Source organism: Acipenser ruthenus, chromosome 20 (assembly GCF_902713425.1).
Source record: "Acipenser ruthenus chromosome 20, fAciRut3.2 maternal haplotype, whole genome shotgun sequence".
In the NCBI taxonomy this organism is placed as follows: domain Eukaryota; kingdom Metazoa; phylum Chordata; class Actinopteri; order Acipenseriformes; family Acipenseridae; genus Acipenser; species Acipenser ruthenus.
In genome coordinates, this window is record NC_081208.1 from 1,815,203 (window position 1) to 1,839,512 (window position 24,310).

General features: G+C 41.0%; 1 protein-coding gene across 8 annotated transcripts in view; it reads right to left on the reverse strand.

Annotated features, from left to right (window-relative positions):
- Window positions 1-24,310, reverse strand: part of LOC117426093 (1-phosphatidylinositol 4,5-bisphosphate phosphodiesterase eta-2-like) — a 105,831-nt gene that overhangs the window by 12,007 nt on the left and 69,514 nt on the right. For 6 of the 8 annotated variants that reach the window (XM_058993062.1, XM_058993064.1, XM_058993063.1 and 3 more), the window contains exons 3-21: window positions 23,672-23,915; window positions 22,977-23,106; window positions 19,609-19,779; window positions 16,350-16,443; window positions 15,247-15,450; window positions 14,667-14,787; window positions 13,337-13,508; window positions 11,651-11,758; window positions 7,590-7,748; window positions 6,958-6,993; window positions 4,585-4,683; window positions 4,038-4,138; window positions 3,821-3,918; window positions 3,364-3,549; window positions 2,868-2,975; window positions 1,995-2,119; window positions 1,574-1,658; window positions 1,008-1,154; window positions 589-668 (exon numbers count right to left, since the gene is read on the reverse strand). In XM_058993062.1, coding sequence (XP_058849045.1) covers window positions 589-668; window positions 1,008-1,154; window positions 1,574-1,658; window positions 1,995-2,119; window positions 2,868-2,975; window positions 3,364-3,549; window positions 3,821-3,918; window positions 4,038-4,138; window positions 4,585-4,683; window positions 6,958-6,993; window positions 7,590-7,748; window positions 11,651-11,758; window positions 13,337-13,508; window positions 14,667-14,787; window positions 15,247-15,450; window positions 16,350-16,443; window positions 19,609-19,779; window positions 22,977-23,106; window positions 23,672-23,915 — 2,468 coding nt within the window. The remainder of the gene's footprint in view (window positions 1-588; window positions 669-1,007; window positions 1,155-1,573; window positions 1,659-1,994; window positions 2,120-2,867; window positions 2,976-3,363; window positions 3,550-3,820; window positions 3,919-4,037; window positions 4,139-4,584; window positions 4,684-6,957; window positions 6,994-7,589; window positions 7,749-11,650; window positions 11,759-13,336; window positions 13,509-14,666; window positions 14,788-15,246; window positions 15,451-16,349; window positions 16,444-19,608; window positions 19,780-22,976; window positions 23,107-23,671; window positions 23,916-24,310) is intronic. The other 2 variants (XM_058993061.1, XM_058993065.1) reach the window with 2 other exon arrangements.

The window sequence follows — 24,310 nt, forward strand, 5'->3', positions numbered from 1 at the left end:
CAAATTTCAATACCATAACATTTTAATAATCAACACCATTCGTTTAATTATTATTATTATTATTATTATTATTATTATTATTATTACGCATAAAACCATGATGAATCGTAACTGTTAAACAGAGAATGCACGCCACATGGCACACAGTCTCGACTGGCTGACATGCCAGTTTTAATTTCATTTGATGGCATTGAACTTAATGAAGTAATTAGGTCACATTTATCTCCAAAACTGCAAGACATCTTACTAAACACATGCTCCCTGGAGGAAATGAATTCAATAAAATATATTATGTTGTTCACAAAACTGTTCTGGACTTTTAGGGAACTCAAACCGAGGCATATTCTTTCAGTACTAGTACCAAGAAATACCCAGCATGCTGTGCTCATATTAGGCCATAGGTCACCAGCACATTGAAATCATAACCAGAATTGTAGCAGAGTGTTAACTGCTCCTGATTTCACTACGTTTCTGCTTCAACTCTTTCCAGGTTTTAATTTCAGTTGTATAGACATGTACAGTCCAAGAGCAGCACATTGCACAGCAGTTCTGATGATGCGTACACCTCACTCCTTAGCGTGTACCTACCTTACCAGTGATGTCATTCACAGCTATATGAACGAAGATGGAAGCCTCCTCCATACCTTCCAAATACACGTGCCGATAACCTGAACACACAAACAGCACATTGTTCAATGTTTACCAGCAACCGAGCAGTAATGCGTTTCAGCCCATGTTAAACACAAGAGCGTACAAGGAACATAATGGAGATCTAATGGTGGGGTGGTATTAAGATCTGCCACACAACTTTGGGTATGCACACACACTAGGTGTGCCTCTTAACTGGCATCTACCTGTTAATTAAATATTCTCTTTACCTATATTGTGATAACTTGATCTAATTTTGTCAACCGCAAAGTTACATGCAATGCATCAAATGACATAAATGCAGCTTGTGTTATGATTTTTGCAAAGAAAGAAATGGTACTAAAAAGAGGCGGCCCTACCTGACATCATGCTGGTGAAGGCTATCGTTCGCTGTCCTATAAAATCCCGGCCAATAGGGTCGTGGTCCCACACGAGGAAGCGGATCAGTGCGATCTCAGGCATGTGCAAAGTGAAGACTAGAGTCTCCTCCCACATGGGGTTGAAGCCTGTCAAAAACAGAGGCATCCAAATCAGTTCAACACACGGCCGGAACTGTTAGTGCATGCAATGTTTCAACAGGGTGCAATTAGGAAGGACAATGTACATGTATACAGAAACCTGAATATTTAAGTATATCGCAGTATGCAACTTTATCTTTGTGTGTGTGTGTATTTGGATTGGCTCTTCAGTTCCTCTCTTGGCATTGACTCATATTTCCAACTCCAATTACTTTATTTTGTACAACAGCCTTTATCAGAAGCATTAACATTCAATTCTTGGCATATGTTTTGGTTTGTAGGCAGTGCCATGAATAGCAACAATATCCATTAGTTCTCAATACAGTATTGTGTTCAGTGGAAGAAACCTTCTCAATAAGGCCTTCGGTACCTGTGTTGCTAAGCAACAAAGCTACCGTAGCACTCACCATTGTCATCAACTACTCTGGTCTGCTCCTTGCAGCAATCGGCTGGTAATCCTATTATTTCCACCTCAACGAAAGGATCAATAATCTGCAACAGAGGCATGAAAGGGAAGATCAGCAATGGTAATAGCGTTTTTATTAAGTCTGCGGCATGGTAATCAAGTCATTAAATAATAGACTTGAGTACAGTCCATTATTCAGGTTCAGGTTTATTTCAGTGCAATCTGCTCTCATGTCAGTAGAGGCCATCAGTGTACATTCATCATCTCTTGAATTACAGTATCTTGACTTCTATGCACGTGACAAAGTATCAAAACCATTCCTATTAGCAATATTAACGGTACTGAAGTTCGGGAGATTCCTTCTGTATGAAATCACATTTAAAAAGTGGTGTTAAAAAAAAAGAAAAAGAAGATGCCGTTACCTCCCCCCTATCACCCAGCATGGAGTCTTTTGGTTTGGGTAGCTGCTGTCCACTAATGATCCTCAGGACCAGCTGCTTCTTCAACTGCCCTGGCAGGGGGTCCTCTAGTACTGGGTTGAAAGCACCTAGGGAGAGACAAGAGCCATTGAAGCAGACAAACATACGCAGCATCACAAACACACACAATTACACTATCCAGGATAAAATCAATTTGGATATTATTCACAAGCCTCTGCAGGTTGGAGCTGCTCAGAGCATCGTCAGTGTAGGGGTGTGCTGATACTCACACTCGTAAGAAGTATTTATCAGCAGGTATTACTGTACAGTACATACATCCTTTTATTAATGCGTTGATTCCAAAACATGAAACGCTGTCCTTCCCTCACCTTTTCAATCCGGGGCAGTAAAAAAAAGTCAGTGCCCCCCGGAAAAGAGTAAAATTCACAACCACATCGGCTTTTAAAAAACACTCAGTGCGGAACTTAATTGCCGTTGATTGGCAGCCAATTGTAAAAGTGAGGGAAGGACAGGTTTTCTTCTTTTAAATCAAAACAATGGCTATTTAATACCAGCCGATAAATTCTTCTTAAAGGCAATTCCAAGTACGAATATCAGCCTACCCCTAGCGTTCAGGATACATGTACAGCTCCTTCTGGCCAGGGTCCTGCGTGCCTTTCACAGCTGGTACTCTGCTTGAGTTCTGCTGAAGCAGTACTTTCATGTTCCTACTCTTTAAAACCAAGGTAAACCCTTCTGGCTGCATCGTGTACCGTATGTCTGACAGCATGCAGTTCCCCAGTCTTGCAGCTGGTTACCCAATGAAGATATCAAAGCCAGCCACGCTGTAGGTACTTTAGGTCTGATCTCCCTTACCTTCACACATGCATTTGGGTTTGAGGACGTATCCACAGTTCCCATTGGTATAAAACTTGGCCCGGTTCAGCTGCAGCACTCTTCCCTCTGACTGGTAGTTCAATGCAACTGTTTGGGCAAAGAACATACAAAGTAATTGGAGCTGCTACCATGCTTGAATTATTCCTCTGGTATAAAAGACATGTATTGTTGAGCACCCATAGGGTATGTCTGAAAAATACATTTGTGTTTAAGTAACAACATGATTACATAAAAATCGGAGAATTCTTCCAGTATGCAAATATAACCAATGACACCTGCAGAAGAGACTTGTTCAAAGCTAGTGTTTGTACATCACAGTTAATCTTATAAACAGTATTAGAACTTCAGATCATCAGTATAATTCTGCACATTCAGCAAGTAACTGTGGGGGACTCAAAATAATTGAACTCTTGCATCTTGCTTTGCAAGAAAGCAAGTAAAGAAAAGGAAAAGATTTCCGCTGTTTGTTCCTTACCGAGGTGGCAGCCAGCGTTCCAGAAGGGCTGGGGGTTGTAGTTGCTGGAGTCGACGCGGTAGGAGGAGGGGTAGATGCGGGAGAGCTGCCTCTGGTTGAAGTGAATGAACTGGCTGGGTTTCTGCTGCATGATCTGGTGGGCCTTCGTCTCGCTGAGGGATGAAACCTGCCAGCTGCTGGAGGCCGCTTCGGAGTGGGAGAAACAGAGAGGACGTCAGGAGCGGAGCATGCACTGTGAGCAAAAACGGGGAGGCTAGATTTCCCAGTAGGAGTATTAACGTTACTTGTTCACGTTGAACGTTACATTTTAACTTTCAGAAAAGCAGGACTCGCACTGATAGCTTTGATTTCGTATTCATTTTGAAATCTGTATGAAAATCACATTTTAAAAGTGGTTCCTCAATGGAAAACACAGTAACAAGGATCAACGAGGTCCATGATTGCTCCATGAACCCACCTTGCGTCTCAATGTCATGGACGCCGACAGACTTGGTGTATTTGACAAGATCCGAGAGAGCTCTGCAAAGCTTCATGGTCTTCTTCTGCCGGCTTATCCTGGATACAGAAAAATAAATCGAAATAAAATCGAAACACCTCGAGAACTTGGATCTGAGCAGTCAGTACTGATCTAAAACAAAACAGAAACTCTTGTGACTCGTGGCAATCAGCCTCACCTGCCGTGGTACACGGCCCCCCTGGGAGTGGTCCCAGAATTCTCCTGGTCATCATCGTCGTCCTCGAAACTGGACGCTTTCTTCAGCTTCGCTGTTTTTTTCTGTTAACAAAAAAAATGTCATTTCATTTTGCGGGTGAAGGATGTCCTGCATCTTTACACCCCTCTTATTAGTTGCCCTCTGTGTACTGTACACTGTTTAGGCTCTTTTGACAGGGTTCCATATTAGTCAGGTTGTATCAGAATGTTATTAATCGGTCTATTATTCTTAAATGATCCAGTCCTCCACTGGAAGACTGGAAGGCAGCGTCTAGCCTATTACATTAGCACTCAAGACACAATTAAATCATCTTTTCATCCCAGAATTCGACATGCTTAAGATGTGCAAAAAGCTTCCCTAGAACGACATGGTGTCCAGATGTCCCAGCAGTCTATTCTTTCATCTAAACACTACGGTTATTCAAATGATTAAGGGGAATGGCATCTCTAGTTCTCTAGCTCTCTAGAACAGACCCCCCCCTCTCCTGTGTTGAACTGTGGAAGCAGACCTTGCGCTTGGAGAAGTTCCCCATGAACGAGCGGCTCTGTCTCTTGTTAGCGTTGGGGTTCGTGTCCTCGGCAGGGTCTGCTCCATCCTCACCTTTATCCTGTAACACAAATTAGAGTGGTTTTGTTTTTAAAGTTTTTTGGTTTTGTTCGACTTTAATGTGGGTTACCGATGCACAATTTCAGAATGCTTTTAACAAGTAAATCCCAGACATAAAACACAGCAGTTATTTTATTTTGTTTGTTTATTTATTTAGCAGACGCCTTTATCCAAGGCGACTTACAGAGACTAGGGTGTGTGAACTATGCATCAGCTGCAGAGTCACTTACAACTACGTCTCACCCGAAAGACGGAGCACAAGGAGGTTAAGTGACTTGCTCAGGGTCACACAATGAGTCAGTGCCTGAGGTGGGATTTGAACCGGGGAACCTCCTAGTTACAAGCCCTTTTTCTTTAACCACTGGACCACACAGCCTCCTAGTTATGTTGCATATTACAACATTAGCCTACATTGTGGTATTAAAAACAACCCAGCTCTTAACACAACACATTCCTGGAACGCTCATAACTTGTAGAACATGAAAAGCCTCGTGCAGATCAGACAACGTATCCAGCATGAACACCTCAAGACAGTCAGTCAGTCAGTCCCCTCCCTCCCGGGGGAATGGGCAGTTTTGTGACATTTACACAGAAAGTGGACTGAAATCAAAACTACAATGTATTGGGCTTTGCTGTGACGGCCGCCAACCTGTCATGCCCAGAAAAATAAAAAGCGATCCATTTATCAAGCCTCTTTAGTCATCAAAAACGAGCTGTACTCATTGATTCTGACAGCCTCACCCATTAACAGCACAGAGTCACAATATTACACCGCTCATCTTTTTCTCATAAGCGGTGTGTGAACACATCATAACTCGGCACATCATTCTTCTCCATTATTTCAGCCACGATGGATGGTCTAGGCAGAGGTGCATTTTCAGGTCTTCGATGATTGAAGTCCCAGCCAATCCGCTGGCACGTGTATTGCGCTTTACCGGTTTGTGAATGCTCCATTGTGTCAGGAGCACAATGCATTCGGAAGTGATTTGAACTGTCAATCTGCCTGAACTTAACTGGCTCGATTAATCAGGACGCTGAAACCGTAACTAACTAATGAGGAAGAAGTGAAACACCCAGAAAATGTTTTTACTATAATTCATCAACAAGGACCTGAAATTAAAGATTTAAATGCTGGCCATTCAGAGCCAAATACCAAACTAATATCCCTTCTTAATATGCACTTTAATGAAAAGGAACCAAGCAATTGATGTATTTTTGCTGCATCATAAAAAATATATATATATATATATTTTTTTAATATATTTCTATGGCGGACTGCACAGTTACCCTGAAATAAATCCCTGCATAAGCCCGTAATGACATTAGAAGCAAGTTATTGATAAATGTATTCTCAAGCATCTTCAAGATGTTTTCTATAAAAACGTAGCCAGTGGGGGTACATTAAACGATTACCATTCCTAAATGCCTGTGCCTTGCATTCAGCTTTAATTATGTCTCTCGTTTCCCCTCCGCAATGTATCTGTGATTGAATAGCCTTGAGGGACGGCTGTTCTAACCCAATTTAAATGGTTCATTACCAGCCTAGTAAAGGGTCCACACGCTTCGCTGCGCTTTCAGCAGATACTAGCACCGTTAAATGATCCCAGCAAATGTGGAACGACGCTAAATATGTATCATTATTACAGGAAAAAGACAAAAGACTGCCACTCAGTGGAAGCTTAATTAAACTGACAATGAAACGTGTCTGGATTTAATTAGACTGCATGGCTGCCGGGGCTTAAAGCACAAGTTTGACTGCGCCCCTGCTAGTTACATCTGACGCAAGCAAGTCTTCGTTTTTTTTTTTGTTAATAGTTTTAAAACATTACCTCTATTTGTTTTTTACATACCTGTATAATTGTGCACATTACACTTCAGGGTACCCCCCAAAAATGCTCTTGGCATCTTTTAAAAGCTCTCTTAAATACCAAATGCATCATATACGTAATACTGTAGATGCACGTTTTGTATGAGGGGAACATCCTATTCACTTAGCTTTTCACGACAGCTTTGATATCACAAATAATTTAAAACCGAGTATTAAATCAGATGAGTCCTTATGCTTCAGTCAGCCAAATGGTCAGGGAACAAGGTCAAAAGAAGAGGGGGGGAACTCACTAGACCACAGAAAGGCTGCGACAAAAGGCCCCTTATCACTGTCTGGACTATGTTATCTATAATTGCCAAAGGAATCTCATCTAGTCCATGCTTGAGAGGGCCGATCAAGATGTGGAGCAGGCCGACCGGTTTCAAAGCATAAGGAATAGCCACTCACCAAGTGTTTGTCCCCGGCTGCAGGACTACTTCTGTGCTAGAAGAGGAAGGAAGGAGAATTTAATTCGGTTTAGCTGTTGCATGTGTGACCTTGCATGCGCAAAAGCGGTGTTATTTTGCACGTTCATCTTTACCAAAAGACATGCAGGAGGAAGCCGAAGCATAAAAATCATGCAGGAGGGTGGGGGACGCCTCAAAGCGATCACTGCATCAGCCATGCCATTCTGACAGCTTGCAAGAGACACACTGTAGCGCTACCATTGCATTGCTGTAAAGTTTAACTAAGGCTGTTTGGATGGAGTTTTGCCATCAGTTACGTTTAGATTCCTGGAGAAAATACATTTTCGGATGTTGCTCGGGGAAAAGGCAATAGCGTAACACCAGAGGAGTGAAAGCAGTCCCTCAAACCACATGCACCACTGTGGCTGGCAACAGGGAGTCAAGACTTCATTTTTCATCTGTGTAATCCTTGTGAGAAGTCCCTCGGCCACTGAACCAGCTGTTGATTGTGGATACTGAACAACGGATTTAACTCCCTTGAACAAACATGGCCAGCATTTATATAAAAAGCAGCAAAAAATAAAAAACAAAAAGCTGAGAGACAGGTGCAGTGAATCAATCGGAAAAAAGTACCTTTTTCAGGCCTGCTTTCTCGCTAGGCTTTCCTGAGGATGGCAGGGTGGCGATGACGAAGCTGTCTGGGTCCTCACAGTCCCGGATTTTTGACTCCTTCATCAGGGAGTCGAGTTTCTTTTTTGACACATTCTCCACCTGTTTCCTGTTCACAGAGGTCTGGACGCAGAGACACGACAGTGAGTTTGGGGCAACAGAACATTGGCAAGCAGTGCCAGGCAAGCCAGATTAAGGGTTTTGGATCACTGAGCGATCATTTAAAGGTTGTCTATTTAGAAAGACATGCAGCACATGGCAGGAGATAAACGATATGATCAGATGTAATAAACTTTAAAATTGGGACGTACAATGACAGTGGGCTCTATAAATATAAATAACTACGTTACAGCCTAAGTGAATGGTTGCAGGTATTGCAGCTGACCGTTTAAAATGCTACTACAAAATCATTCCAAAAACTAAGGAAAAAAAAAGAAAACTTGACTAAATGAAGATTGGTCCAGAAGACCTTTAAGAAATGACATGGCACTGAAGTCAGGATGAATCGGCATGCTGAGAAAGTAAAAGTGCTTTAATGCAGAAAGGTTCTGGAATTCCCACTGTCTCCTTAAGAGCAGATGCACATCTCAACCAGTAGGAGGTGCAATTATTCAAAAACAAACACAAATATTAAGCTACTGCCAATAAATAAATAAATAAATAAATAAATAAATAGTAAGAGGGGGAAAAATAGTATAGGTCGAAAAGGACTAAGGGTCCCTGGTAGGACTGTAGAAAAAAAAAAAACAACAAACTATTATGCTTTATCGAGTCAAACTGAGTCATAAGGTGGAGTAACTGTCTGCAGAAGGTTAATTAAGAAGAAAAATAATATACAAGAGTCCTACTTGCATGCAATGAATATAAATAAAAACATAAAAAATAAAACACATGCATGAATGCATTCTCCTGTATAGAAGAAATAAGAAAGGCCTCTGTCTGTACAGTAAAGGGTAATATTTGCTCAATAGCACCACCTACAGCCACCTATTTGAAACTGCAGTTTAAAAAGCAAGTGGGATCTTAACCTTTTTTTCTTGCTAGGGAAATGAATACACCTGTGATAGTACTGGACAGTATTGAGGTGTACTGCAGACAGGTTCTTTAAATGTTTGCTTAAATGTGATCCGGGTTGCAGAAAATGCCATTTCTTTAAATCTGCATACTGTACATAGAGATCCACAGCTGGATGAAGTTTTGTACCATCTTAACATCTCAATACTGTCTTTGAACTTCGCCAAGGGGCGTAATGCGTGGCACAGAGGACTGATTGCTTTCGATGGGTGTCATGTATAATGCAATTCCTCAATGTAATCTTGGTATACAGTACCTTCCACTTCATATCAAGCATGCCACGTTGGACAGAGAGAAAAGAATGGGTAAGAACAGGTAAGAGACTGAAGACCTCCAAGCAACCGATCATAAAACACAGCGAAACACAGCAGCTCTGCTTTACTGTACTGAAAACGCTTTGTGCATGTGACAGATTGAATGGATACAGATTCCAGACAGAGCTGTTCCACACACACACACACACACACACACTGTAGGCGGCAAGTCAAGACTGAGCACGCTCATTATTCAAGTCTCTGGTTGGCTTTTAAAAAAAATAATAATAATAATAAAACCCATCCAGGCAGAAGATCGACTTCAGATCGCATTGGAAACTCAGAAATGCCTTCTGCTCCATTTGCTGCTCAGCTCACAAATTGCACAATGTACCCTGCTCTCAGAGGACTGTGTGTGTCTTTGGGACAGGAATACTGAGCTTCGGCTACGGGGCGCTTACTGCGCTCAACTGCGATACAAAGTGAAATAAAACTGTGCAAAAAGACAAGATCAGTCCATGTACTGAATATTGATCACCATGGTTTTTGTTTTGCGTCATTTAAATATGTATAGATTGAATAATTGTCCTGGTCCTTTACTAGGAGTCTCATGTCTCAGGTATATGTTCTATTTCTAGCACAGGTTGTGTTTTCATACTTTCATGAAGAGCCCCCCCCCCACATTCATTTTGCTTCTTGCTTTTGAATAATAAAGCATGCTCAATGCATCTCCTCTGGTTGATTATTACCGGCTCAATATTTGATTAGGAAACTACGTAGTTGATGACTGCACCTCTAAAACTGCTGAAGATTTGGAACTTTTAAAACAACAACTTAAAAAGAAGCACAGGAACAACACTAGCATTGGACCAATGGCATGATTCTTTTTTTTATTTCACTTAGAAAATGGTGCACCAAAATCTCCAAGGAATTCTGTCCTTTTGCAGCTGACCTGGTCTAAACTGCATCACCCCTCCAATCCATGCACCACATACAAGCAAAAAATAAAATAAAATGCATGTCCTACCCTCACAAACCATCAACCTTTTAAAAGGACTTTGAGCTTAATGGCCAACTGATAGAGTGATGTTATCTGCATACACCAGTTCTACAAAAATAATACTTATTAATAATGCAACATCCATATAAAAAGCAGCATGCCTCAAATTGAAAATCTAACAAACATGATCAGAGGATAACAAAACCGTCTTGGCTGATTTATTCACTGGCCTGACTCAAAAATAAAACAAAACATAAAACCTTCAATTCTAAGAGGTTGAATTATAATCAAAGGCTGCAAGCTGAATAATTTCTGTGAGATATGGGACAGAGCCACTTTAATTACAGACTGAATTAAGAGAAACGGTTTTAGATGTGCAAATACACAGACAAACAGATTGGTTTCTTTATTACATTACAGCAGCTTTGAGGTGAAATACTACTGAAAATCAACTCCAAAGCCATTATGATCAAGCTAAACCGCAACAGATGTGCGGCTCGTGTGACAAATAACCTATAACCCTTGGATTTGATGCACCTGGCTTGTAATCAAACAGTGAGCAAATATATGCACGGTCAACCTTGGCATACCTGGTCTCCAACAATATTGAGGACAAACGCTCCCCAACTGTTAAGGCTACTACCCACCAGGCAAAGCAAGCGAAACTGTGCAGCGATGCGTCATTATGAATAAAACCCATACTTTCACACCACAGGCGACACAGGAGCAGTGCGAAATAAATAGGATTGAATCTTATTTGTTTGCGATTTGTCACACGTCAACTAGGGCATTGAGCAATCAGAGAACAGCTTCAATGCATGTGGTCCAGCAGGGTGAAGCGGTATCCAGAATGACGGAGGAAACAAGAATACTGGAAAAAATACCCAGAGCTTTATGACAAAGGCCATCACAACTATAAAGAGACAGATTTGAAAGGCAATATATGCGAGTCAATTTTTGAAGGAACTGAATAAGCCTGGTGTGTATGATTTATTACCATATGTGTGGAAATACCGTCAGAGAAGACACTCTTAATTTCCACATCCTGTTGATGAATATGTACTAGTCTTGATCATAGTTTTGTCAATAGCAATTTTTAACAGTTGTATAGACCTGGCAGTTTTCAAACCTGTCCTATCGCCTCTGTGTCGCTTCTGGTGTGTATGGTAATGTCACTGCGAAAGTATCTCGTCGCCAATTAAAAACTGGCATCGCGTCTGGTGTGTGCCAGCCGTTAGTGTGCAGACTTTGAGAAGGATTGAAGATTCCTTTGTCTAGCTCACTAAAAGTGCTAACTAACCTCCTTGTCACATTTTATATAGTCACCTCTAATCTTTTAATATCTCAGTTCTCAGAAGAACCAGAGATGCACCACTGAAGATCCTACAACAGAAGATACGAAAGCGCTAAGAATTTCAAGACAGGCCATTCTACTGCAGAAAGATTTCTTTTCTTTTTTTCTCAAACTGGGGCACAGCGTGCAATCTTTACCTGACCACTTGCTGATTCAATTAAATAAAACCAAGTTATTGTTGATTACAATACATGTCCTTCTCCCATTAAAAAAAAAAACAACTTAACATTAACAGCCAAGCATGAAAATTCACGTCACAAAGCTAATCTAAAAGGGTGTTCTATGAGGTGGTGTGTGTGCGTCTGTGCGTGTGTGTGCATGTGCTCTCCAGGGCTGCTCTTACATCTCCGTTCATGAGCTTGCAGTCGTCCTCGATCTCATCAGCGCTGTCTTCGTCAGACACATCTCCCTCCTCCACATCCTCGTCGATGTTTGCAGGGAGCTTCTTTCCCTGGGGAGAAAAGCAGCACCTTTGTTTCACTCCAATCCGCAGGTAAGCAACACGCTCCGGTCTTCAGAGCTGCAAGCATTCTTATTCAAAAACAGCCTCCATCTATCCACGTTTGATAGTGCCCCCCAATCCCAATGTGCAGTTATTGCCAAACCTTTTGCATCACACAGAATTAACTAATGAAACCTGCTGAATGATGTTACGTTAACATATTGAATTACCTACCACTTTGTGGATTTCCAATATACTGTATTTGATGTAAAACTGACAATGTGACATTTCAAAATCTAACACTCTACTATTACTATTACTATTATGGCTTCCAGTACACTTTTGCAATATCATTTTGTAGTTCTTTTGATTACATGATGTTAAATAAAAGATCTAAATTATGCTCATATGGTTTTTACATTATTTTTAAATGGCGCATGAACATGAAATGCCAACAGTGTTCCCCATTGCAGCGTGTCATGAAAAACGAATGCCACAATGAGCACAAGGTGACAAGATTCCAAGGTACAGTAATTGATCAGTCCTGGAGGTGACAGCTTAGCTATAAAAATCGAAGCTTTTTCCACATTCCTGGAATCACGTTGAATCACCTCCTCAACTCAAAAGCTTGTGAGCCATCCAAGTTGTACTGTAGAGCCCAATGACATGGCTAATTGGCTTGATGATGAAGTGCAATGCAGCTCTGTGAAAGGGAACGGAATTAATTACACAGAAGCGATCTGAATACAGAACAAATGAGTGCTAGACTTATGAAACCTTTGCTCTTGTAGTGGGGGGGGGGGGGGCCTGAAACTTTAGCCTTGATCCGAGTTCAACTTCTGAGCCTTTCAAAACTGAAAGGGAGGGTATTAACAGAAAAGCTTACAATACAATGCTGCGCAACTTTCCCAGTTTCTGCACGTTTTAACTTGTCCACCAGTGTCTGCAAAAATGTTTTAAAAAAAAAAAACTGCACAGAAACTAAATACTTTGGTTCAAAATGGTCCAATGTACAATGTTTTGTCACTTTTTTCAATTTTTAAAAAAAAATTTTATACACCAGCATTCTTTTTTTAAGCCGTTGCTTGAAATGAATACTGTTAAGTGTGCTGGTGGGTTCTGTGATGTCTGAACTCAGAGCTGTTTGCACTACACATGTGCGGACTCAGGATTTGTACAAAGCGTTTTATAAAAGCTGGTTTACTTAATTGCACACAAAGTGCGCTCTCTAGCGGAGATGTTCCTCTTTTAGAACAGCAGCTCTGCACTCTATCATACTTTAATTTTAACCCTTTAAAAGGCACCATGTGTTAACTTTCGTATTTTAGCAATGAGGTGCATCAAACAGGGTTTAAAATATACAGATAGGTTGGATCTGGTCAACCACATTGTCAGCTTCCTCCTCGTGATACTTGAGTCCCTCTCAAATGTCTTTTAAAAAGAAACCGTTTGAATAAGCGCTCAACTCCTGGTGTACCTGAAGGGGTTCAAATCTTTGGTCATGCAAATCTTGCAGATGCCCCTGGTCACCCGCAAACCCGCTACAGCAGGGTTCCCTAACTGCAGTTGGATATAGGAGATCTCTACCTTGACTAGAATCTTTCCTTTCAGTTCCTCCGGGGAAGGTAGGCGTCCCGATTCCTCCATATTCACAGAGGACAAATCCAGCTTGTCCCCCATCACCTCCACCAGATACTGGGCCATCTTCTTCTGCTGTGGCACGCTGCAGTGGTTCTCTAGAGACAGGATCACTGGGTATCTTGGGGAAAAAGAAAAAAAAACACACACAGGGGTAACAGGGGCCTCTTCATTGCATAAGTAAGCAGGGATGGAAATAAGACTCCTATTAAATAGCAGTTTCACCCATTACAGGTTTTAATCCATGCTTGATTAGCCCCAGGGTATAGATAACAAGCTCAGGAGTGTTTTCTTAAACTCATAGTAAAACCAGAAATGTATCAAACTTCTACGCAACTGGGAGTCTTATTTTCATCCCTGGTGTGTGCAAATTGCTATTTTAATACTTTGGAACACATTCAGAATTTGCTTCAGTCCTTCACTGAAATCAGGACTTAACAAAGGACAGAGTCTAGTAGGAAGTAATGCATTTTAATTGTAATAGAAAAATAGTTTGAATTGGTGCTGTTGTGGGGGACAGTGTGCGTCAATGAAATCAGTTAAGAATGGCACAGACCGTAATCCCAGCTCTTTGCTTCTTATGCATTATTTCCCCCCATTTTTTTTTCATTTTTTTTAAAGCAATGGGTTTAAACAGACCTGCTATAGAATTGCTTCAGGTGTAGGGTTCTTTTCCATTAAAAGCATGTCTACAAACCTAGAAATCCATTGGCTTCAACACCAACTTTCACACTCTCTCTGCATACCCTGGTAAAAGTGTTTTATTACCAGCAGTGTCAGTCTAATTAAAATCTTTTCACAGCACGCAATTAGGTGGTCATGTAGATCATGCCTTTGTTTATGAGGAGAGGCTCTTGCAGGAACCATGACTAATTAAATGATTAATCAAGAAGCTGGTATTACAAAAAAAGTTTACCAACCCTGACTAAATCATTAGCAGACTCTTTCAAAACATGCGTTACCTAACAAAGCTGCCAAGCAGAACAAGAGCAGAACAAGCAGGGAGTGAAGAGCCTTGCTGCAATGCATTGTGGATCCGTGCCGGGAGGATTAAGGTCAGCATAAGGTGCGCAACAATACTCATCATCATTTACTGAGGACATCAATCACGGCTCCAGACATGCCACTGGCATGACAATATTAACCTCTTCATAGAAGGAAAGGGACACACAGACTGTATGCAGTTTGTAACGTCGCTGCAGTTGTTAAAATGTATTGCCACTTGTTTTCCATTGAAAGATTTGCATGGATTTGGGAGAACTGGGAGCGTCACACTTACTGGTTTTTTACGAAGGCGTTCTTGTTGATGGTCTCAATGACGTCTCTAAACAGGATTTTGGAGGTCAGAGTGTAACCATGATGGACAATCGGTTCCCCATCCGGGCCGTCCCAGCAGTCAACTAGCAAAGAAAAAAAAAATAGGAATCAATTCAAAGCCATTTTAAAAGGGGTGTGCCAATACAAAAAAATTGGCTAAAATCACCTAATGCCACCTGATGGTCAATTGAAATTATGTATTATTATTTATTTATTTATTTATTTGGCAGGCGTTCAGGTGTTACAGGGCAGTACAGGGTTACAAAGCAAAATTCATATTTAAATACAGTAACTGCAAATAATACTAATAAAATACAATATGAAATAGGGTGCAACAAGCTAGGATTACAACACATTACATCTACAGTGACATATTAGCTGCATCAGCATGCGCTGAGGATCCAGTAACGTGGTCGTGCGTAGGTCAGGTGAATACAGTGCATATGCCATCCAGCTTACAACTACTCCTGCTGCTCCTGCCTACTTGCTTACTAATAATAAACTACTACTGAGCAGACTAACTGCTGTGACCGTCCCCTCACCTTCCACACAGCGACAGCCTGCCTGCAGTACCCAGGCATACATGTCTACCCTGGACTGGGACATGAGCTGGTCCCCCATCAGGTAGGTGTTGTGAGAGGATGAGATGAAGTAGTTACACAAGGGCTGACTCATGTCCTGGTTCACTTCATACTGCTCAGGGTTGAAAATATCTCCGGCTGGACTGCGCATGTAGTTGGTGAAGCCTGGAACACAGCAAACAGATGAGACAACGGCATATTTGAAGGGTTTAGTTATATAAAACAAGTAGTACTGGAGCAAATATTCAAAGCAAAGCTAAAACCTGGTTTATAAACAAAACAGGTTTGTATACGTTCATATTCCAGAATTCATAAATATCAACGAGACGGCATGCAAAGGAAACCAATACATAAATGATGTCTCCATTAAACACCACGCATTCTGCTGTACAGAAGAGAAAGAAGTAAAAACAAGTGAACAGAAACAAACCGTTTGAGGGGAAAATAAATGGGATTTTTATATGCACATTGCCGATCTACAACAGGACCCCTGCTGCCCTGTAAAATGTGTTTTACACTATGAAATAAACTCTCGGTAAAGTCTGTTCCTGTTCAGCAGCAAGCAGCGTAACTGCCTGCGGCTGGAAATTACAATTTGCTATTTCTCTTTATTTCAGCTACCGATTTCGAACGCCCAGTGCAGCTGACAGTGCAATGCAATATCAAACTCAATGCGGAGGGTCAAAGCTTTTGTATCAAGAATAGGAAAGTAATTTAAGCTGCAGTTTGAGTAGCTAGAGTGCTATCAGTGACTGCGCCGTTTACACAAAGAAATGTCTCCCACATCGTGTTCTCCATCAGCTGTTGATTGTGAATTTTTTTTTTTTTTTTTTAAACCTATTCCTTTAGTAACTTGCATGCTGACACAGTATCGTACATTGGCCCTGATTAGAAAAATCTATGTCGGAAATTGGCAGTTTCAAAATCAGATTTACTTTGCAACTTCATGGAGAGAATAAACACACAGAGTATACATGTAACAAACCGAACTTAAGCAATGTAAAACATTGCTGCTAAATCCTTTAAGTGCACAGTAGATGCAATCTTCTATCCCAGATGCTTACCGTCAATTCCCAGGACACCCTGTTTTTGGTTTTCCGAGCAAGGTTCGAACTTGTTCACAATTTCGATGCAATGTTCCCTCGTCACGTTAGCCATCTAGAAAAGAAGTACGATACAAAAAGACAAATCTGTGTAAATACACTGCAATAGCGGAGAGACAAAACAAAGCTGATCCCATTACCAGCATTCTCTCGCACAACTTCTGTTTCCCCTCGTCCCTGGAATCGGATTTTCCGCCCCAACAGCCACGACTTTAAATTGGCTGATTGGTCGATCAGATTCTTAAACCTGTCAATCAGTGTCAGTTCCTTTTACTGCTCCGAGGGATTTTGTCTGTGGCCAGCTGTCTAGTTGCATAGCGGCACACTCCCAGCCTAAAATCCTTATGTTTATCAATATGTTTGGAGTGCTAAACCCTGGGGGCAGTCGAGTGCAAGTTGCTGGATTGGCTTAGTCCCCCCCGGGGTAACACCATTCAGACCAGCAATGCACCCTTGCCATTAACTTTCACCAGATGCAGAAACCCACAAAGACTTCTTACCCTAACACTAGCAGCAGTGATGCCACATGCTGACAAATGCTCAAAAAGAAAAGAAAAAAAAACTTAGAAGAAGTAACTTTCCCAGTTAAATGCCTGGTAAACACCCTTTATGAATACAGTCCTTAGGATTTTTACGAAATGTTTAAATGTTGTAAAAAAATATGTGGTTACATAGTAATAAGTGTACAGTGCAGGCCAATTGATTTCATATTCAGCATTTTTACATAGTCGTGTTTAATCTGTTTGAAGGCAACTAAATTAAAGTAATACCTCCGCTTCAGAAATTTAGAAATTGTCTTTTACTATAAATATTTATGCAAATAAAGGAATAAATCAATAAAATGCGGCCAAACTCAATGTTCAGACTTAAGCGGTGCTAAAATGATCACAGCTGGTCCCTGACAAGTTTTAAATTGCTTTTCCTAATGTGAAACACTTGCGGTGATTGTAATTAGGAACGCAATGTTTGAATTACAATCTTGATGAAAGATAAGATAATTATTACTTGCACTGGCTCATGCATTATCAATGACTCTCTCCAGGACTAACAAGCCTTCAGGTCCCAGTGACTGCGTGGAAATAAAGCAGGTGGGGTGACTAAACGGTATAGATAAAGTTAACCTGAGACACTACTTCAAATATAGCACAGAGAGAAGAACAAGGGGGTGTACATGGAAGCTGAGCAAAGAAGTTAGTTTAGAACAGAAGGTACGAAGCACTTTTTTTACACAGACTTATATATGCATGGAATAGCCTACCAGTTGAAGTAATAGGATCTAAAACACTGGGAACATAAGAGTGTGTTTTTAAATGAGTTCCCCCCAGTGGGGTGCATGGCTGTGTAACGAACCAGACTGGTGCAATCTAGGTTCCTGTCTCATGCATCCCTCTGCTTCAGTACAGATAACACAGACACAGCCCTGGTAGACCTGATTTCTCATCTGCAGGACAGACTCCCTGTAAATCAGATCTGTAATGGAATCATTTCAGGTGCTGGTATTCTATAACTGCACTGGGCCTCTAGTTGTTCTGATGCATGTAAGCTCATTGATGGGTTTTTTAGGTTTTTCTTTCATATATTGTGCTAGTTTGTTTCCCCCTTTTTTCTATCCAATTTTTTAAACTCCCAATTCGGGAGCAGGAAAAATCTGAGTCTGGATTTATGGGGTGCCTGTGTAAACCACAGCACACCCCTAATTGTTTCTGCTAACCCCGAAGGAGCAGAACGTAGCTCTCAGCTTGGGACCGTTGAGCACACGTCACGATGAGGTATGACAGGAATGGCATAATCAGCACCTTAGCACTTGCTGTACGATCACAATAACCTTTGTGTTGCTATAATGTGACAGTGCTAATTGAAACGTCTCGGTGGTCTCCGAGGTTTAACAATTGCACTTAGCCTTTGGTTTATTGCATTACTAAAGTCTCAGAGAGATATGCTAATTGTAAATCAATGACAGGCCGGCAATACATTCTGCTTTCCGTCCCCCAGAGGAACCGCTACAAAAGAACAACATATCACATGTCAATAATCAGTGGCTTATGGGATTCACAATGGGTGTGCACTGCATGGTTCTTTAGTGGCAGTATGCTAGTACTTTATGATAATGCAAGCCCTGGAGTGGACTGCTTCTCTGTAGCTGGGCTAGCAAATGTCATAGCACTCGACTACAAAAATGCAACCTCTGCACTGATTATAAAAGGCTCAGTGAAACTGCCGACATGGATACATGTTGAAGAGCAATAAACAATTTTGAAATCTCAAACTTGCATAACAATAGCTTTAACTAGCCTCCGTAGGAGTTAGTTAGCTCAGCGCTATTTGGAAAGAAAATATGAACTACACTATTACATTTTAAAATATGAAAATTGCCAAAAACAGTATCGCACTCACAGAAACTCAATAATTAACTCCACGGATAGCTGAGTACTGCTTGTTCCTTGAGGAAGGAGGTTTAGGATTCGCACAGCTTGAACAAATTCAATTACTTCAATTCAAGATAACACGGTTTTAATTTAAAAAAAAAAAAAAAAAAAGAAAGAAAAAGAAAGAGATAAAAGCAGTTCAGGTCACTCTTTGCTCGTTGAATAATTTATTTGCCATTCCTTCTTTATTCCCAACTGATATAACTTGGTACAGTGTAAGAGGCGCTAACCTTTGGCCTCAGAACTCGTAAGGCTTTGGATACGAAACAAAGCGATCAGCCAACATGCTGGCCTGCACAGACCCTTTACAGCCTCTGAATTAAGCCATGAATCCCAGCGGGATTGCACAGGAATGCAATTAAATCACAACAGATCCCTTCAGATTAGGAGAGGGTTCCCAATCCTCTCTCAAGCAGCACGTTCAAGCTGGAACTGGAGACTTCCTCTATCGATTAATGCTGCTAAATCACCCTCTTACTATTTTCCTATCGACCTGTTGCTGTCGCAATTATTTTTCTTTACTCCCCTCACCCAACCAAGTTCTCCATCAATAATTTGTACTCTGCCCCTTTAGTGGTGGCAATAGAGGGATTTTGATTTTTGATTTTGTTAATTGATCCCAGAACCGCAGCCACAGGGGTTCTGATGGCTCCCCAAGAACCAACAACGTGGCTTGGCAACTCATTTCATACACCCTCCACTCTGTGCCCAGACTCCTGTTCTACGCATAAGACAGACAGACAGACAGACAGACACCACCTCATGTTTCTCCCCCCCCCCCCACAACCCGATACCTTCTGTTCGATCTCCAGGAATCGGATGAGGTCATCGCTGTCCATGTGGTCCTTGTGGTTGCTATAGGTGATCATGAGCAGGTAGAGATCTCTCCGTGTTGACATCATCTTGTAAAAGGCGCAGAACTCTTCAAAGCCCAGAGTGCCTTGATTGTCATCAGTGTCCGCTTCCTGGAAACAAGAAATACTGATTCACCAAGACACAGTGAAATGACAGGAGTTTAAAGCTGCAGTTAATAAGCTAAAAGTCGCTCCGCCTTTGCTGTGCAAAGCAAATCGGTAGAAACATCATATCAAAATGTTGCATTCAACGAAAAATAAAAAAAATGAAAAATACTGCAGGAACACTGTACCGGAGAAACCAGGGAAATTGATTATAACAAATGTTAAATACTGTGGCTATATTTATATGTTTGATTCACATATTTTACACAGCTAGAATACTGACTGAATTCCTGCTGCAGTGTCATAGGTAATGTTCTTTATGTTCATTACTACTGTAGCTCGGTACAGAGCAAATTGCAACAGGCACTGTGAAACTGATTAACCTCCAAGCAATTTGTGAACGTGTTAATCAATAGAAATAATAGGAATTCGAACAAGATCTACAGAACGCGGAATCAATGGGATCCACAATTTACAGAAAAGCAAAAACAGAACTGTGAATGGAAACTGGGCTAGGGCACTGGGGTTAATAACCATGTACTTATTTAAAACAATTCCAAAGCATTTTATTGGAGGCCTTTTATCCAAGTCCTGACCATCAGGGTACGGTTGTGATTGAGGACACCACCCAAGACAGCATGTCTGAGGCAGTGTTGAACCACAGCAAGGGAAGCTGGGTATCTTCTTAATATAATACTGTACATTAGGTTAAATGCTCAAAGTGGTTTCAATCATTTAAAGATGCTAAATAAAACTGCGTAACGAAGCTCATTTTAAACCCATTTCCAAATTAACAAAATATACAGAGACAAGCATTTCTGCGGTGTCTAAAAAAACAGAATTTATTTATGCTCCAATTTGTCATTAGGCTTTTTATTTATTTATTTATTATTTTTTATTGAGTTTGACGCTGGCAGCATTTGGAGTTACAGATTACAGATATTGAACGAGGAAAGGGTCTACTTTTATTGGAGGGGGGAATGAAAGGCAAACCAGATTTATACTTGAAATCCATTTCCATTCTTGACAAAATCGTTGCCGACATATTACAGGGAATCTGCTTTTGAAATGACGGGAACTGCAGTGAGAGCCATCCCGAAGCCCAGGCTAGGTCAATGAGCTGGAGAAAGAACAGGCCACACCGAATAATAAAGACATTTCCGTCTTGATTTTCAGAAATAAATTGAATCCATCTTTCCTGGCTGAGTGTTACAGGGCAGGCAGTTCAGATCTGCGATGAGTCAACTGAAGAAAAGCCATCCAAAGAAAATAGAGAGACATTATATATAAGCACCTGGTGCCTGCTCCTTACAGTGCACCTCGGACTGAGCTTTTGACACAGTAAACAGAATTGTGTCTCTTTGTTACGGATACTGCAGAACTCAGCTAGGGTTCTTTTTCTCCAACGCAGAACATTCACAGAATGCAGAACAAACACATTGTCTTTTAAGTTTAATGGACATGCAATATGGAGTGAACAGACAAGTCTCGTCATAGTTAAGGGCCCAGTGCATCTTGGCGGTTAACTTCAATCCACAATTAAGTATGTTTTATTCCTGTTTAATATAAAATGACAGATCTGCGCTATTTCACAACTTTTCATTCCAAGATTTCAATCATCAATAAATTTGTTTATTTACTTAAGCAAGTAAAGAACAATTTCTCTTTTACAATGGCCAAGGCGGCTCAAACTGAATCAACGTCCATCCATCATAAAAGATTAAAAAAAAAACATATTATAACATATTTCATTAAAGCCAAGTACACCACAAACTGAACAGCACCATAAATAAGCAAATCATTTCCATGTTCCCTAGCATTTAATCCCTGCTTAACAATAAAAGGGACCCGGTCGTGTGGGCCCTGCTGTAATTGGAGCCACATACATGTACATCTACAGGCTTCAACAAGGATTCTCTCCGTGTTGAGCAATTCGGAAATGGCCTGGATTTAATGGGATGTACACAAGTGTAATCTATCTGTATGGCTCTGATCTAGTTGCCTTGGGTTTCAGATGACCAAGATTAAAAGCTGTGGTGAACCCACAGCAGAATATCAGCACACCATTCTGAACAGGGAGTACTGAATAGCTGAGCATTGTGTTGAAGCTCTCACTGGACTGTACGCATTACTACTGCACACGCAATGGCAACAGAGACATGGCAGGTAATCAGAGAAACCACAGGCTCGCTTCGACTGCATTAACACAGGATTATTACAACAGCAACAAAGTCCTTAGCGCCTATTAAATGCAAGGCCATCTGCACCAATGGAACCATATGGACCTGCAATTACAGGAGAATTTCATTTTAGCAGGACTCGGAATTATAATAAGTGTGTCAACAGAGAATCCAAAGAGGAAAAAAAAAACAACTGTAAGCTTTTACATATGTCAGCTTTGTTAAACAGAATGCGCTTCTCTCTTCTGTGATAGCAGAACTCATTATTGCAAACCAAGAGCTTCACATTTCTATAATTCCACATTCATCACCTTTTTCCTGTTGCTATTTAAGAGTGTTTAATTCTTAGATTCTCTGTTGACACACTTATTATAATTCCGAGTCCTGCTAAAATGAAATTCTCCTGTAATTGCAGGTCCATATGGTTCCATTGGTGCAGATGGCCTTGCATTTAATAGGCGCTAAGGACTTAACTAAGTTAAGCTCTAGTCTAGATGGAAAGAGGGGCGCTACGATGCGCTATAAATAACCAGCTCAGAGGCAAAGAGTATTACAAGGCTTGCTTCATTAGCTTGTAATGCTCGTCTTGTGACATGGTCAGTGAACATAATAACAATTACAGCAATGTGCATCCGTGTTTAAGCCCAATTATCAGCACAAAGCAGGCAGACAGTACTTTAGCCCAGGTCTTGTGTACAGTTTGCAAATTCAAAACAGACGACCCCTCTTCTACACATCCTAAATTCTGCGACTGAAAAAGACTTCCTCATTCCATGGAAATCACGTGATACTTTGACCTTTCAAGCCGTCACATAAAAAGATAGTAGTGTGGGGTTGACAAGAGTTGAAAGGTCACATTATTTAAATGGAAGACCTGACAATTAGGATTTTCCAGACAAGTTCAAAGCTAGATATATATCGAGAACAATTCTAAACTGAAGTGACTCGGGATGATAAACATTGTAAATAGAAATAGTGGAAACGGGAAAAGAAAGTAAAATCTAAAGCCGGCCTCTCGCTTACCTTAAACATCTGCTTGACTTTCTGTCTGGGCAGGTTGACGTTGAGTTTGTGTATCAGCTGAAGGACCTCACTTATACTCAAGCTGCCGTCACCGTTTTTGTCGGCCTCTGTAAAAGTCTGCTTCAGCCACGTTACATCAGAGTTAAGGACCAAAGCACACAACGTATTATTGAATTTAAACTCCGGACCATCTAAAACCTGCATGCGAGTAACTACCGCTACTCATGCAGGGCCACTTAAAGAAGGACAGAAAGAGATGAATGTGAATTTCAATTCAGAGAAAAAAGTCTAGAGGATACGAGCACTGTTTTTAGTAATTCTCTTTTTAAGCTTACAAAACAGCTCTGAATCGTACTGATAAAATACATTAAATAGTTGGCCTTCTGGGAAGCAATGCAAGCGTCAGCACCATGAAGTCAATTAGCCCAGTTTGCAATGAAAGCAGGTTGGACAGGAGTATGTTAACCTCAAGGAGTAATGATTAAGAAAATTTGCCTTCGCACTCGTTGCTAAAAAGGGGACTGTGCTGTCTAAACATAGACAATATATTTCCAGCCATCCATGAAGTACTGTAAAATACAGCCCTGGATAGACGAGAGACGAACACCAACACATTTGGGTGTGCATTGCATCGCTCCGCTACTGCAGCCAACATGTTCCAATGCAGGATGAACAACGGGTAAAGGAAAGGATATTGGTCTCGAGTCCTCTGCCTCTTCGCCAGACTGTCCTCGTCGCTGATGCCAGCCACCAGGTATTTAAGCCCGGTGATCCACGTCCTAGCTTCCTCCCCACTGGAAGATACCAGATCCAGAGACTGCATGTGGTCTCCATAGTAAATACTGAAGCAGCAGTTGGGATCGAAGCTCACATCGGAGTAGCGCTGGAAGATTTCAGACTGCTTTCCTTCACACACCTCCCGGATTGAATCTATGGAAACTGGAAGCAAGGAAACGGTGAACACGACCGACTTGTTTGAGAAGACCATGGAAACAGAAGGTATTTTAATAATTTGTCTCTTTATTTGCCATTGATTTTACAATGTTAATTGTTGCTGCCTTCAATTGCCCCCTTGATAATGAAATTCTCAAGGGTTATATCCTGGCTAAATAAACACATTTGAATTTATCATGCAACAGAATACCTCACTAAAAACGTCAAAACTACTTGGAATGGCACCAAAATGGGGAAAAAAGTGTTGCAACTGAATACAGTAAGCAATCTAAATATTATGCATTCACATTTAGTACAGTCAGACTGCGAATCTCATTCCAGGTTGTTTGTGGGACTGGATTTCTCTATCAGAACTTGACACTCTCAAAGAGATCTGTTCA